The 15,521-nt window shown below is 38.5% G+C and overlaps 1 protein-coding gene across 1 annotated transcript in view; it reads right to left on the bottom strand.

Moving 5' to 3' along the window:
* Window positions 1–15,521, bottom strand: part of PTPRN2 (protein tyrosine phosphatase receptor type N2) — a 674,564-nt gene that overhangs the window by 20,103 nt on the left and 638,940 nt on the right. The window contains exons 19-21 of the mRNA XM_075144119.1: window positions 14,460–14,626; window positions 8,988–9,041; window positions 6,840–6,904 (exon numbers count right to left, since the gene is read on the bottom strand). Coding sequence (XP_075000220.1) covers window positions 6,840–6,904; window positions 8,988–9,041; window positions 14,460–14,626 — 286 coding nt within the window. The remainder of the gene's footprint in view (window positions 1–6,839; window positions 6,905–8,987; window positions 9,042–14,459; window positions 14,627–15,521) is intronic.

Raw genomic sequence — 15,521 nt, 5'->3', positions numbered from 1 at the left:
GTAATGATAGCAAGAATTGTGGATGTGCTGCTACTGCCTGCTTATAGGTGTTCACCAGTGTCAGCTCCCATAGAGTTCTACACAATTTGCTTCTTCTAGTACCTCTTCCAGAAACTGCCGGCGAATTACCTGAAAGGCAGTTCATCTCCACGTGCTGAATCAAACATGAACAAAGTTAAGAAGCTGATTGCAAAAACGACATTTCTGAAAACATGCCTCACTTGGCCCTAAAAAATCTTGGGAGTCCCTTTGGAAAATATGAATTTTCTTTACAGGAGACACAGAAGTAGCTCACCCACATGTATCTATCAAATTGTAAGAACTACATTTTACATTACTTTCATTTTACGTTGCAAATAGGTGGCAATGCTTTTACAAGACAGTACATGGAGTGACCTGAATAAAAGATGCAACTATTATGGATCCATTCTTTAACGAACAATGTTTATCCTTTAAAGTGACTAAACTGGTCCAGCTATAGAAGTTGTGGAATAATTACACTTTACTTAGGTAATATACATTGTACCCTTTACAGCCAGAAGACTACCATCTGGTCAATTAAACACTTCTCTTCAAATCCTTCTATGGACTGCTGCATGAGATTAGCTACAAAAAAAGTAGTTCTTCACTCTGTATATAAACCTCCTTTTCCAAACATTTGCCCAGCTGCTTCTCGAACCGAAGCACAGAACTTCTATGACCAGCTTTTCCACTTTTCCATATTCTAACCTACCCATTGTGTGAAAAAATGCCGCCCAAATTCCTTATCTGCTTGTCTCCTCCTTAGTTTCAGTCAATGACCTCTTGTTTTCAAATTAGTCACTATCTCAAGCTGCTTACTGACATCAATACATTCCTTTCAGAGTCTTCTAACGCTCTATGGGGACCCCCCTTCGTGCTCCCTTTCCCAAGGAACAGCCCATGTCTGATCAGTCTTTCTTCAAAATTCTTTTGCCCCAAACCCTGAATAATTAGGATTGCTTGCTACCACACTTTCCTAGTCCCAATTCTTTTCCAATAAAATCCCCAGAACAGCAAATAACTCAAGAAATATGGGTCTTTCAGAGTAATCCCTGACCGCTAAACTACATAAAAAAGAAAAAAGCCAAAGAATATATCAATAACTTGTTTGATTTTTGTTTGAAACCATCTAAAAATGCAGTCCATACAACATACACTAGGAAACATCAACCAACAACACCTTCCCCATGGTCACTAATTCATTTCACAACACAAGCTTGTAGAACATGCTACTTTTTAATCTTCATTTTATGAACTATTAATTGACGACTCTATAGTGTCAATAATGTGTCAAAAGCTTTAAAGCTTTATATGTCAAAAAGTGTTTTGCAAAGGAAATAAACATTGGTTTTTCTAAATAGCGAGAGTTCCCTGAGCATCACAGGCTGGACCGTAAAAAACTGTCCTATACATTCCCTATACACTTCTGCGTGTAGCTGGGGGCCCAGCTCTCATTGTGATTAATTATCTGCTGGGAAAGGCTGCAAGAATGAGCACTATTTGCCTAATTGTGTTTCCAGGGTAACTCATTACATAAAAGTTACAATACATAAATGCAGCTCATTTGAAAAACCAGCCTTACAACATATGATATGTTTACATGGTCACTAAGAACTTCCTTCAGAAATTGAAATAGCAACCTTTCAGATTTACATGGTTAGCATTATTGCTGCTGAGAACTGAGGCAGTCTTGCGGATAGTACAACCCAAGTTTTTGGCTTTACCAGCCTGCATTTTTTTCCTTTTTCCTGAGTTTTTCTGCCGTAATTTTTTTTCCAGACTATCACCTATTTCTAATCCCACTTCTTGCCCTCTTACCATTAAACACTACTTTAAAAAAAAGTAATCTCTCTTTTACACTATATATTCTCTCAACCACTGTATGACACATAGTATGTTAAGTTTTATTTTCATGGGAGAAGCTGGATCCTGGGCTGAAGAAATATTCCCTTGTTCACCAAGAGCATGTCAGAAATAGTCTGCTCTAGACTTGTATCAGCACAACGAACAATAGTGTTTTCTCAGACTTTGCATAAGGACTCAAAAATAAGCAGATTGAATCCATTTTAACACGAATATGGGCAAGCATTTTCTTTCATAAAATCCTTTCAGAGAGGAGCTAACCCCACAACTTCATTATGATTGTTAAATCCACACAGCAGATAAGCAAAACCTCAGCAAGGGTTCAGATTAGCCAAAATCATTTGATCACGATGAGTCAGAAGGCGAATTAAGGAATCTTTTGTTTTGCCTTAAAATGTCACGGTATAAACTGCATCTGCTCAGGAGCTGACTCACAAGACCCTCAGACAATAGGGTAGCGGGGGCAAGGAAAGGACTTGGGGAGATAACCTCCGCAGCCAGCCCAGGCCAGAGCCTGTGTGCTCATCAATTATAATCCAAGCTTTTGAATGTGAGAGAATAAACCATCGGTTCGGCTTTGCTAAATCGAATCTTTTTGCTGGGTTTTAGAATTCGGAAATCAGTACTTTAAAAGGATTTTAAAATTCATATTCGCCTTCCCTTTGACTCATCTCGTTCCAGCTAGTTCAAACACAAGAAAATGGATGGTCAGCAAACCCCAAGCAGCTGCTGGCTGGATTAATATCTAAAAATCAAACTATTATCTACCCTATCCAAGCCTCTCAGTTCAGCAAAATGAAAGTGGGAAGACTCACAATCTCATTTTTTTTTTCTTTTTCATGCCAGAAACACTCAATAAAAATGTCTTGCAATATATCAAACTTTTAGTCACTACAATAAGCCTGCAGGAAAGACAAGAAATGAGAAAATTCTCAACTTTTCTCTAGATCATACAAAAAGAAAAAAAACCTGATCAGCTCAGAGTTACTGTGAGTTTGGAGTGAGGAAGGAATATCAAGTAGACTAATCTAAATCAGTTTATCCTCCCTATAACAAAGGATAAAACTTGTAAATACATCAAGAACGTTGAAATTCTCAGCAGAAATCAGCCTCAGAAAAACAGTCTCTGTCAAAAATCCAGCAAGCATTGTTATCTACAAAAACAATCCATTATCATTTTCTGTATTTATTTAAATCATGGAAGTGCACATGGAGTTGAAATAAGTCATTTCTCAACTTCTCACTCACTAAAGCTTGTCCTAAGCTGTTTGTCGGGGAAATGAGAGATGACTTGGTAACTGTCTTAAAATTGTAACATCCATGTAAAAATAGTACCATATTTAGACAGTTATCATAGTTAAATAACGTTAAATAGTATTTAAATGCGTTACGGTAAGGCCAGATTCAACTCTCTTTCATTTTTGTTATTACTCTGATGGGTATAGGATCAGGGTCTTGTAACTGCTCTGCATGTGAATCTAGCAAGAAAAATAATTGCAGTAATAAACTACATGACAAATAGCAGCGCTAAGTTACTGGGACAACTAAACAAAAGGATACACTTGCATTTAAAACTTTCCGCTGACATGACACAGGAATGATAGGTCTGAATAGACACTGTTGTTCTCTGACTGTTCCAGTATCTAATAAGATTATTTAATGTGGCTGCTTGGAGAGAACGCACAGATGCAGTCATTACATTTGCTGCACAGAGGACACTGAAATTCATTAAAACCCCAACCCAACAGGAAATCCTTCCTGATGCTGTGCAGAGCCGGAGGGAGTCCCGCAGGCCGGCGCTGCGTGGCTCTCCGAGGCAGCTGGGGGCCGGGAAGGCGTTTGCTGAGCGAGGGCTCCTGCGAGCTCCCCGCGAGCTCGCGCGTGCCCTCCCGCCGGCTCACCCCCCCCACGTACACCCAGGGGGCATTTCTGCCCGCGGTACTAACCGGTACCGTTCTGCAAGTGCACTGAAATAGGGTGCTTTGCCTTTTTTCTAGAATTTCATTCCTGCTTTCTGGAATTGTTCGGGGCAGTCAGACTGACGTGGCGGGTGTCAAGTACAAAATCCTCCCCCCCTTGGTTTCTTTTCCCCTGCTTTAGGAACAGGTCCCTTGCTGGCGGTTCTCAGCATCTAAAATAATATGAGGGACGGCAACAGGCAAGATAGCAGAAGATATGAATTTATAACGTGTTTAATAGACTAAGTATTAGCGCTAATTCAATGAGCAGTAGGAGAAGAAATTGTAAATGACAAAGGCATTTACAGTTAACTGTCTAAGAGAATGCAGGGAAGTAAATCATTACATAAAAAAGGAGCTCCTTTTCTCAACCTCCCCTATTAAAAACCCCACGAAAGAGCCAAGGCATTTATTGATTGCTTTCTACTTTCCCACTGCCGAAACTAAGTACTCCTCTATTTACTTTGATTTAAAAATGCATTATTGTCTACTTTCTAATAAACCAGACAGTGGAACAAGAAACTCAAATTATTCTAAGTTTATTCTTAAAAGTCCCTTTTTTTTTTTTTTTTTGAAAGACTGAAGGCCTTAATCCTTAAAAGCCTTTCTGAAAGAAACGTTACTAGATGCTGGCCTTGCAGCTGGGCCCAGATTGAAAGTGCACTTACATTTTTATGTTTAGCGCTGAAGGACTCTGAAGTTAGCCCTCGCACTCCACATAAAAGCTTTGGAAAGGGCATTCTTTGCCACTCGTGCAATTCATTCTCTAAGAAAAGGAAATGGAAAGAAAGATTTCATGTCCAGGGCTTCAGGCCTTTGATCATTTGATGAACATTGGATCCTCAACCTGGGCCTCCAGCTTCTCAGGCCAGACAAAGAGGGCCCCGGCCGCACAGGCTGGGCCTCGGTTCCCGCCCGAACAAAACCTTTGGCGGCCGCACAGTGTGACAGCCTGGGAAAGGCCCACCTCAGCAGGGCTGAGATGCCCGCTCTGCCCTTTGATCTTTCATTTAAACCCCAGCCAAAGCACCAGGTCAGAGGATTTCGCGTCGCACACCCCCATGGGCAGAGGGGAGCAGGTCAAGAACAAAATGGGGGTGACCGATCTCCAAAAAGCCCTGTGACGCCTTTCTCTGGCCAGTTTCACATGACTTGTCTGGTATTGTGAAGCGCTAAGCCCACACTTAAAATGGAATTTGACATTACATGGTACAATGGAGTCAATAAATGGCATTCTTCAGTGCTTTTACAACAAAGTCAACCCTCCCTTAAGTGGCTGAAAGCCCCAAGCTAGAAAATACTTCTCATTTACTTCTTTATGCGAGTAAATTGCATATACTTTAAATCCAGTTTTCATTACGGCTTCTCATTGCTCATGACTGAAATGAGCCGAACAAATACCGAACAATACCTAACCTAATGTACGTCTACATTAATTTTACGACGTACCATTGCTTCTGTTTTTAAAGACTAGGTTGTCACGTGGCACATAACAAGCATTGGAAATATCTCCATATTCCTTCACAGAGCGAAAACCTATTCTCCAATGAGCATGAAAAACTAATCCCATCCCACTGAAAAAATTATCTTCAGTACAGTGCTAAGGAGAAGGCAAACACACAACTTCTTTTAACATCAGGAGCAAGTTCCACGTTTGACGAGACATGTTAACAGTCAGAATACGGAGAGGAAAAAATGCTAAACTCTTCTTTCTAAAGGGACAGGACGCCACTATACTCCACAGGACTGGGATACGCAGAATGCAATAGATGACTGCAAAACATCTTTTTTAAACTACATACAAAAACATGTCTATGTTAGAAGATTTTAAATAACAACTGTAAAGTGATTAGAACTCAAAGAACTAAATATTGTTTCTCTATATAAATTAATATACGTTTTACAATAAATCCTTTTTCTTTAAATACACATATGTGCATAATGCCAGATCAAGGTAGCTTAAGTACTCAGCTTAAGAAAGGCAAATAACTATTTTTTGTTTATTTTCAACCTCACAAGACTTCTCTTTGTTTTTAAATGCAGTTCTATGAAACTATGACACAGTGGCCAAGGCATGAGGAAGGGGTACTTTATATAAAGCAAGCTGACTATTACGTCTTTTTAACACACGGTCATGTTTACATGCCCACTTTTACCCTCCTTCCTTTTGAAGACAGTATCAGTGTCAAAAATTTGGTTTATTCTAATATACAAAGATTATTTCAGGGTATATCTCAAGTACTTCCCACCATGAACCATTTACCAATCAATAAAAAGTAAAGGAATGGTCCCAATCTCTAGGGAATCTATAGACTTCATTTTAAACAAACAACAGTATATATTTATATTGATAGACGATTTCCCACTTCATTAAATTACATCTCACAGATAAGGAAACAAAGGAACAGAAAAGTTACACGAATTGTTCCATACTGAACGACAGTGGCAGAGCTGGGCACAGAGCATTAGCTGATTTTTTCTTAGTCCTCTGTCCTGTTCACTACAGTCTTTTTCCTTCTAAGAGACAAATCTGTGCAGCACATGGGGCCCTGTCTGGTACCAGCTCTTCTAGGCACTTTGGTGGCAATGGGCAGCTACAAAAAGAAAAGCAATCGCGTTTGACCCTCGTGGCTGGGTAGGTGACAGGGGACTGGGCAACAGCCATGAAGCAGCACAGCACCGAACTCATGTAACCACTAAATAAGGATTGTACAGCCCCAGGGTATCTTCTTCTAAAAACTGTAATAACTATTTTAAATGATAAAGTTAAAAATTCAAATACTTCTCAACAGCACAAAAAACACCTGCTCATTCACAAAGCGTTTGCGCTTGTTGTTTGAAATTGCTATGAAAATAAAATTTAAGAATGTTCAGGAAAGAGTACAATTTGCCTCTAATTTATTCTCAGATTTTCTGTGAATATTGCTCCCCGCGTTGTCATGGCAACACAAGCACATCTTTCAGTAGTGAGGAAGTAACAAGCCTTTCCATTCTCACCTTTGGCCATTTTATTGAGAACCATGTCAATTAGAATGTAGGTTCCACTTCTTCCCGCACCATCACTGCCAACAGAAAGGGAAAAAGAAAAAATAAAGCCTATCAATGTGCATCTAGACTCAACATCAAGGTACCTGCCCTTAATGGTATACTGTTACATATGGGGGGAGAGGACAGAATGAGGGGCTAAAGTAGGGTACTGAGAGAGGAGAGAAAGCTTGCACTGAATTAACACAAGCTGCTTGTGGAAAATTAACTATTAGCCTGCATGGATAACAGGGCTTTGTTTTGATTTTTTTAAGCCGAGTTGTGTTTATGCAATAAAAGCATTTTAAACAACAGTGGAAAACTCAGTAACCCTAAAACAGGATATCATTTCTGTTCAAAAAGTGTACATATAATGAGCTTATAGTCACTTGCATATGAGATCAAGAACCATAGAATAAACTAGACCAGAACATTATCCTGAATGGTCCCAAAATGTCACGGATTGCATTTGAACACAGCGATCAGAGGGAATGCATGCAGAGACCTGTCTGAGAACTGAAATATTTGATTAATTACTGAGGTACTGCAGTCTTTCTTCACTATACATCAGGAGTGATTTGTTTTTTCTTTTTACCTTTTCCTTTAATTCTTCCTTAGTTGCAATGACCAGAAAAAATATTATCATGTAATTCCTAAGAAACAGCTTTAACTTTTGTGTATCATCAGCCCTTCCTCAGAGATGTGAGACCAAGCTTTGGGAGGGGGAAAGCTCCCTAATCTGAATGCAGCTTGTGTCCCTTTCAGAGAGCAACGTGTAATTGCCAGCGTGATGCTCTTTTAGAGCTGCTGTTAGCAAACATAATTAAGACTTTAAGTAAAAGCTTTTTTCCTTTCCCTCCCCAAAATTTTTACAAAGGTGCATGTGTGACCAATTAGACTGGTATGTAGTTTTATTAATTAAGCCATTATTTTTATTGATAGCTCAATTTGTGTACAAGAATTAATGAAAGGAAAAATAATAGAACAGCGTGAAGCGCGTTATTACATTCTGTTTACAGGCACGCTATGAAACTTAATTTTTGTTAAGTCTCTGTAGACAGAGGTTTTTTTTCTTTCAGTTACTAGATCACTGCTTAGAGAAAAGGAGGTAATGGTAATAATTTTTTTTCCTATGCCTATGAAGGGAACAAAGACACAATCTTATTAGTTAAGCTGAATAATGAGAGACAAGGCAGCGATCAGGCCCAATAAAAACAAAAACTTCTGAGCTGATGGTAGACATTTCCATCCATCACAGTAAGGAAAGAGCAAGAAATCAAAAGCTCTGCATCAAATGTTTCTTTTCTCAGGCTCCCTGAAGGCAATGCAAACCAGCCGGCTCCAGAGCATTCACCTCTGCAGCGAGCCTCCCTGCACCCACTGGAAGGTGACTCTGCTGAGCCACAGGTGAGAAACACGTCCCCTCCCTCCTCACTCCCATCCAAAGTGGAATGCCACACGTCAAACAACCTGCCTCTTAGCAGGGCTGGTTTTCTATCTTCCTTAGGTACAAGAATATCGTCCATAAATAATTGCAACATTCTCCTTATAACACAGAACCTCCACTGGGAAAACCAAACATTAACGTTATTATGGCAAAGTTTTCCATTGAGCTGCCCAATAGCTTTCGTGTGCATCTGTCAGACTGTCAGGCCTAAAGATAATCTGTGCTTAAAGGATTACTCAATCTCTGGGCAGGTTTCCACTCCCTGACATTGCTGTCTTCTTACCATGATCGCTACAAGCAAGCAAAGAAGAAATAAAACATAATTGAGTGTTAATAAAATAAAGAAGACTAAATTGGGAGGGAATGCAAGGAACTACTATTATTTTCAAGGCGATTTATGAAATTGAAGTGCTACTCATATTGGTAAGGGTGACCATACATTGTTAAGTCATGACACAACATCTACAAAATCATAGGAAAGGATAATTTTATTATGAAAACAGTTCCTAAGTATTAATTAGCATTAAAAACCAGTTGAATTATATTTAATACCTTCAGCCTACCTCACTGTTTAGTGATTCACCTGAAGCTTTAATTTGCCCCTTTTATTTATATCTGTATTAAATTCTTACACATACAAATCTCTCTAAAGCTATTTTAGAAATTGTACTTGCCTGCAATGAACAACTACTGGACAAGAGCGACCCCTGTAGCACTTGTTTACTTTTCTGAAATAAAACAGACACAAAAAATTAATTAAGCATATTACATACTGTTTCTTTAGCCAACTGTCAAAAATAAGCAATAAGAAAAAGCAAATATTGCAGTCTTTAAAGAAACAGTCAGTTTGATAACTTCCTAATATAACAAGCAGTTGTTCCATACATAATCTTGTTTAAAGTTTGCTTCTGCTTTGCTGCTGTAGAAATCCCAGACAACATCCCATTATTGCTGTTGGCTAGGCAAAATAAATGTTTTCTTTTCTCAAATGCCTCATGCCTTAGAAAGGCAAATACCAAATCTCCTGAAAAGCTTCTCACAAAATTCTAAAATGTAATCTATAGTGGTAAAAATAACTAAAACCATCAGTAAGCTTTTCTGCTTTGGTTCTAGTGCAGAAGTCTCATATATTTAGTATTTACACATTATTGTCTTCTACAGCTTCCTGGTTAAATATGGCACAAGAATATATGTGAAGCCAATCAATAAAAGTACAGCTATAGAACAGGTCTGCTGATAGGTAAACTCAATGAAGGAATTAACCAGTGCTGAAGCAAAGCCAGATACTCAGTCTAAGAATAGAGCCCACAAAATTGGTCTAAATCTATTTAAATTGCTTAACAAAAAACAAAATCCCAAACCCTCTCTTCTGCTCTAGGATATATTTTGCATGTCAAGTATGTTACAGGCCCCAAAAAACATTAAATATGCACACATATGTTAACAAGGCAAGCTGAATAAAGGCTAAAATGGGAAAGCATTGCTTCAAGAAATCAAAACCTTTCATTCAATTTCCTTGATGAGATGTTTGAGTTTACTGGAGCTAGAAGGTCTCCTATAAAACCACTTCACAGGGCAGCTTCCAAGGGCTGGCCAGACCCTCTAATAGTCCCCAGCTCAGCACAAGTTATAGTTATATAGGATCCTGACTGCTAAACTGAAGTGAGCTGCTGAAATTTGGCAACTGTGGTACGATGTTATTATGAATTTTAAAGCATAACTAACCTACTGAATCATTTAGTTCTTGGCTGTTCATCTATTCACTAACATCTGTGCTGTGAAAACATGCATATATCTTTAAACATTGCTTACAGTATAGCCTGAAGATGCCTAAACTTCTAATTCTGACAGGGAGTCAGGATACCTGGAACTCAACCCAAACAGGCTACGGAGATGTTGGTGATGCCCCATGAAACTGTGTTTTCACATTCTGCTTTTTATTATTTATGATGCTAACCAAACTTGGTAACAATATTAACTTCTTGTAATGATTCCCTTTAAACATTAGAATTCAGGAATTTTTCACAATTCTTACTCTTTTGCTTACTGATGTAAATCATACTTGCAGAGACATTCCGTCTCTATTTATATTCCTTGGATGTAAGTAATTAATGCAGTAGAGCAATGTTCTATGAAGTAAGTGGTAAGTCATCAAGAAGCACCTGACTTTAGAAGTTAAATGAACCATTTATATGTCCATAAATGCATATATATGCAGGCACTACCAAGCAAAACTTCAATGACTTAAGCTGCAGTAGAGTTTTCACATGAATGAAACATTCAGTTGTCAATGGTCACATCTGAGGACCAACTCCTTCTATACAACATAAAGCCTGATATTTATTTTTTGTATTGTACAGTAAATTATATCTGAAATGTCTGCAACAACATCTGATACAGTCATTCCGCATTCCCCTACGTGCAGCTGGTCATCCTCCCGCCACCCCCCATCATGTGCATTAGTAAAGAGTCATTTCTGCATTTAAAGTATTACGTAAAAGCTAGTAACTACAGAGGGGTATTTACCATTTCTTTTTCTGCTTGTGTGGTTCCTTTGTTCCTTGTATGGCACCACTAATATGATATTTGCATGTTGTGACTAGCCATCTACCAAAGTCCTAATGTCATTTCAATGACAAACTTGATCTAAACCTATCAGTAAATCAGACCTCCCAGTAAATCAGACAGCCAGACACATGTTAGGGAAAGACACCTTATGTTTGTCAGTTTTATTGAAGGCGTTTCAAACATTTTCATTATCACACATTTCAGAAAACACATTTAAACAAAGGGTTTCAATCCAGCTGGTTCATAGGTTTGTCTATATATAGTTTATGAAAATATTTAGAAGTGCAGCAACATCTCATTTCATTCTTAGTTCTGGCTAATGAGAGTGAGCTGAAAATTCATCGGTAAGCAAAGTTCTTGGATGTTGAAGAAAATATATATTTTATATATATACATATACAGGAAGAATTAACTTAGAAAGAATGATTAGTAATACAAACCAACCCTTGGCTCATTGAGTGAAAAAGAAATCATCATGCAAACCATCAGCAAGCAAAGGTCAGAGGTCGTTAGAGGCTCAGAAAAGGGGTTTCCCACATTGTCCCTGCAGCAGAGTCACAGTTTCCAATGATCACTTTTGTGACTATGCAACTGGGCTCATATTACTAGCTGCAACATCACAAAAATGACACTGGCAACCGCTAATTAGCTGGCAAAATAAGAATTTGTCCATTTTTAAAGTGAGCAGTGTTAGTAAATGCCATTGCACACAGCGAGAAGTGATAGCATAATAGATATATATTTTAAGCAAAGCCCTCACATGTGATGCTAATTATCTTTTAGCTTAGCAGTCCCTCTTTAAAGTGTAAATGTGCTCCCTCTGGGCTCAAGAAATATTTAATTACACATATCAGTGCATGACTAACAAGCTAGTCCAGAGCAATAATGATTGGTCTATTGTTCAAAATGAAATTAGGACTCCAAAAGCATTTAAAACTGACCAGTGGTTTCTGTAGTAGCCTCACCTCTCAGGGACTGTCTTTTGCACAGATTTTTTTAATATATAGAATAATCTCTTTTTGGCAATTTATACCTACATTATGAAAGTATGATAGATTATTCCGCAAAGTTTAATGTATCTGCTAAATGCAAAATCATCTAAAACACTGTCTGGTACATAGTAAGAGAAATGTAAGCTTTCAGTTTTCAAAGAGACTTGCAAAATTTACTTCAATAAAAATTTTAAGGTCCATATTTCCACAGACTCTGGGCAAGGTAATTTTGGGAATCCAATTTTTCTTGGTGATGAATTATAAAAAATAGAGGGTTGGTTATGTATATGCTTAATTTCATATATGTATGTGAATATATAAATATACACACATATCCATATATATATACAAACACACTGAATGCACATAAAAACATAGATTAAAAGAAGTGAGAGCAGCCCCTTCCTAGCACTACCCTACTATGAGTATGGTAGCGCTGCCAGACGCTTATTCTGGGGGCTTTATGACTCAGCTGTCGTAATCCAGCAGAGTTTGTACTTTAAATAGGAAGCTTCAGGTGCGACACATGTATTGTATAAATGAATTCCAAATACATTATTTTAGCAATAGTGCATTAGTTTTTTTGTCATTAAAAAAACAGCAACATCAGATGACCAAGAAAACTGAGATTCATAGACCAGCTATTGTGCATGCCAAAATTCCTTTTCAGGCGGAATTTTACTATGCATTCAGTATTATGAGTTCATTGTACAAAATCTGCACGTAGCAAATGATTACAGTACCCTACACTGGACTGTGAATACATATTAAATGAACACTCAGAATTCAATTAAATCTTAACAGGTTCATTCCCATACTGGCTTTAAATACAAAGAATGACAGCTCCACTACTTTTCTCATCTAGTTGTAATTTTTCTTTTTCAAAGTATTGCACAACACTTCTTCAACATGGCTATTTAACCCTTACACAACGTCACTCTAAGCGGTGCTTTCCTGGCGATGTGAACTGCGAGTTACTGTAGATCTAATCCTGCAGCTCACGCAGGGACCTCAATCCTTACTGAAGCAAGTCGGAGTTGAGGTGCTCCGAGCTTCGGGCGTCCTGGCTGTACAGGCTCATTTATAGTCTAGTTACAATTGCTAGCAAATTTCCCACCAACTTCAAAAAGGGCAAAATTGGACGCTGTGTTGGCTCCGTGCTGCAGCCTCGCACGACTTAATGGAATCAATTCAGAATTTCCACTACAGAAATTCACTACAGGCAACTTCCATGGTTCCACAAGCAAAGGGAAATCAACCTATAAAAAGTCTGGACCCAGACAAGGAAACCTTGAAAATTCAATTACAATTTCAACTCCATCCTATGGCCGTGCTTCCCTCCTGCTATTGCTTTTGCGCTGCGACTCTGTAGCGTATCCTTATATTCTTACCTAGCCATAGTTCCTAGTGACGCAGTACAGCTGTACTCCGTTACTTGACCTGCACCGTGTGAGACAACTCTCTGCTTTGAAATATGTACAATACTACTGATGGATGAAGGGTGGCATTTAGTCCTAAATTTTTAAGGATAAAATTTTGCCAACAGACAACTGTGCAACCGGCTCCCGTTGGATACAAGCCAGCTTCTCCCCTCAGGTGCAGCTGCGTAACTCCGACTGGCATCAGCCAGAGCTCCCAGCACTTATTGAAAGAAACAAGTTTGGACCTTTTGAGCGCTGAGCCCCTTATAATCGCTTTGGGGGGTTGTAGCTAATATTGTAGTACAGAGAGGAAAACACATGATCCCACAGGCCGCTTGCGGATTGAGAACCAACTCCCCAAACCTCCCGGAGATTCTTTTCATTAGTCATAAACGCATCGCTGTGGATTAGCTGATATACACTAACACCTACACACGATGCACTGGGCACGGTTGGCAATCAAATGAAGATTATTTCGCTTCAGTATTTATCATGCATGGCTTTAATTTTCAAATTAAAATTTAGATAGACACAGCAAACATTAGAGAAGGTGGCAAGGACTTTCACTGGTTTTGCCTCTGTATATTTGTATTTTAAAGCTACGTTGACTTTCTTTAAAATTCCAGAGGGTATGCTTTGTCAACATTTTCATCTGCTTTCTCAAATTTCCACCTTCCTGCAGCCAAAGAAAGTCTAGAGTCCTCACTGTTTGATCCTTATGAGCAAATGCTCGCGGGGGAATGCCATTATTGCCATATGACTCCATCGTGATTTTTTTTTCAAGTGTGCTCATATTACATAAATTATTTGTGAGATTCCTGCAATAAGCAACATAGGGGAGCCACACAAAAAGCCTGGAAGTTGCAGAATGGATAAATACTTGGAAAACAAAGAAATACAGAAGGACTGAAGAGCTGTACAAAGGGAGGAAAGGTATCGATCTCTAAGTGGGAAATGAGTATGTCTTAAAACCAGGCAACATCTATGTGTGAGACAACACTAAAAATCAACCTACTGCAGATTTTTGTGTTAGTTTAGCATTGTGGCATCACAGGCTGAGGACCCCCCCTTTCAAACCACAAATATTTCAAGGACAATTAAAAGGACTAGTTTGGTTCCTCAGATCTGTATCGTCTTAAATGAACTGTCATACTTTGTGCTTTACCTGCGGAAATCCAGAAGCGATCTCGTGGAAGCAGGAACCCTCTGATCGTTCCAGCTGAGGAAGTGGAACTGTGTCACTGTGCGGGTCTCGTTCGTCTGCAGGTTCTTCAGGTAGAAGCTCCTCACGAGGAAATCCTCGCACCAGATGTGCTCAGAGACAAGGTTTACCTACACCCCACAGGAAGGAACAAATGGAGATCAGCAATTTCGGTTGCAAGCCACATCTTCAGGATTGCAGGTGTAAGATGTCTGGGATGAAGGAATTGCACAAAAGTTTTATTTTTATTAGCAAATTGGCCAGTGCTGGGAAAATATTGTTTTTGATTTAGCAATCAGTGTAGTTGTCAGGAAGGGGTTAGCTGCCACTGCTATTTTCTTGAAAACAAAAAAAATTCTTGAGAGTTTTAATGCAAAAGGAAAAATCACAAAATTGAAACTTTATATCGTTATGTGAATATAAAAGACATTCACAGAAAATATGTTAGGCTGCCAGTTGCTTTCTACTCGGAAATGCCTACACTGCATTGCCCAGGCCACTCTCAGAGGTCTTAAAAATCTCAGAATTAATTCACATGAGAAGTGAAAAGTCAGTTTCTTCTGCTATGTAGAAAAATAACCATAAAAAATGCAGCTGATTTGCAGAGTTCATCTTTTCAGAAAAAAAGTTTGTTCACATTTTGGTTTAAATAACTGCATTTCTTCACATTTTTCTATTCTTGGTATTTGGCATTGTAGTATTATTTTCTTCCTCTACTCAGCTGGACAACTGGAAAAATCTGACAGCCATTATCCATGTTACATTGCAACAAAACCAGTGATACGATATTTTGGGCTAGAAATGTAAAGCAGAAAAAAAAAAATATTTGTTGTTGTGACTGAGGCAAGAGGTAAAATAGATAGCATTAATTACTAAAGCTATATAGAGGTTTTTCTACAAAGATATACATACGGTTTTCCTAAGGCAAAATCCACTAGTTCTAAAAATACTATTTTCCTATAAAATATAAATACACGGTTTCACATTTCAGCCACTTGCAAAACCGTTTGAAAAACAAAATTGTTG

The sequence above is a fragment of the Calonectris borealis genome, chromosome 2, assembly GCF_964195595.1.
Source record: "Calonectris borealis chromosome 2, bCalBor7.hap1.2, whole genome shotgun sequence".
Classification (NCBI taxonomy): Eukaryota; Metazoa; Chordata; class Aves; order Procellariiformes; family Procellariidae; genus Calonectris; species Calonectris borealis.
The sequence above is the reverse complement of the archived record's forward strand: the minus strand, read 5'-3'. Positions and strand labels throughout refer to the sequence as shown.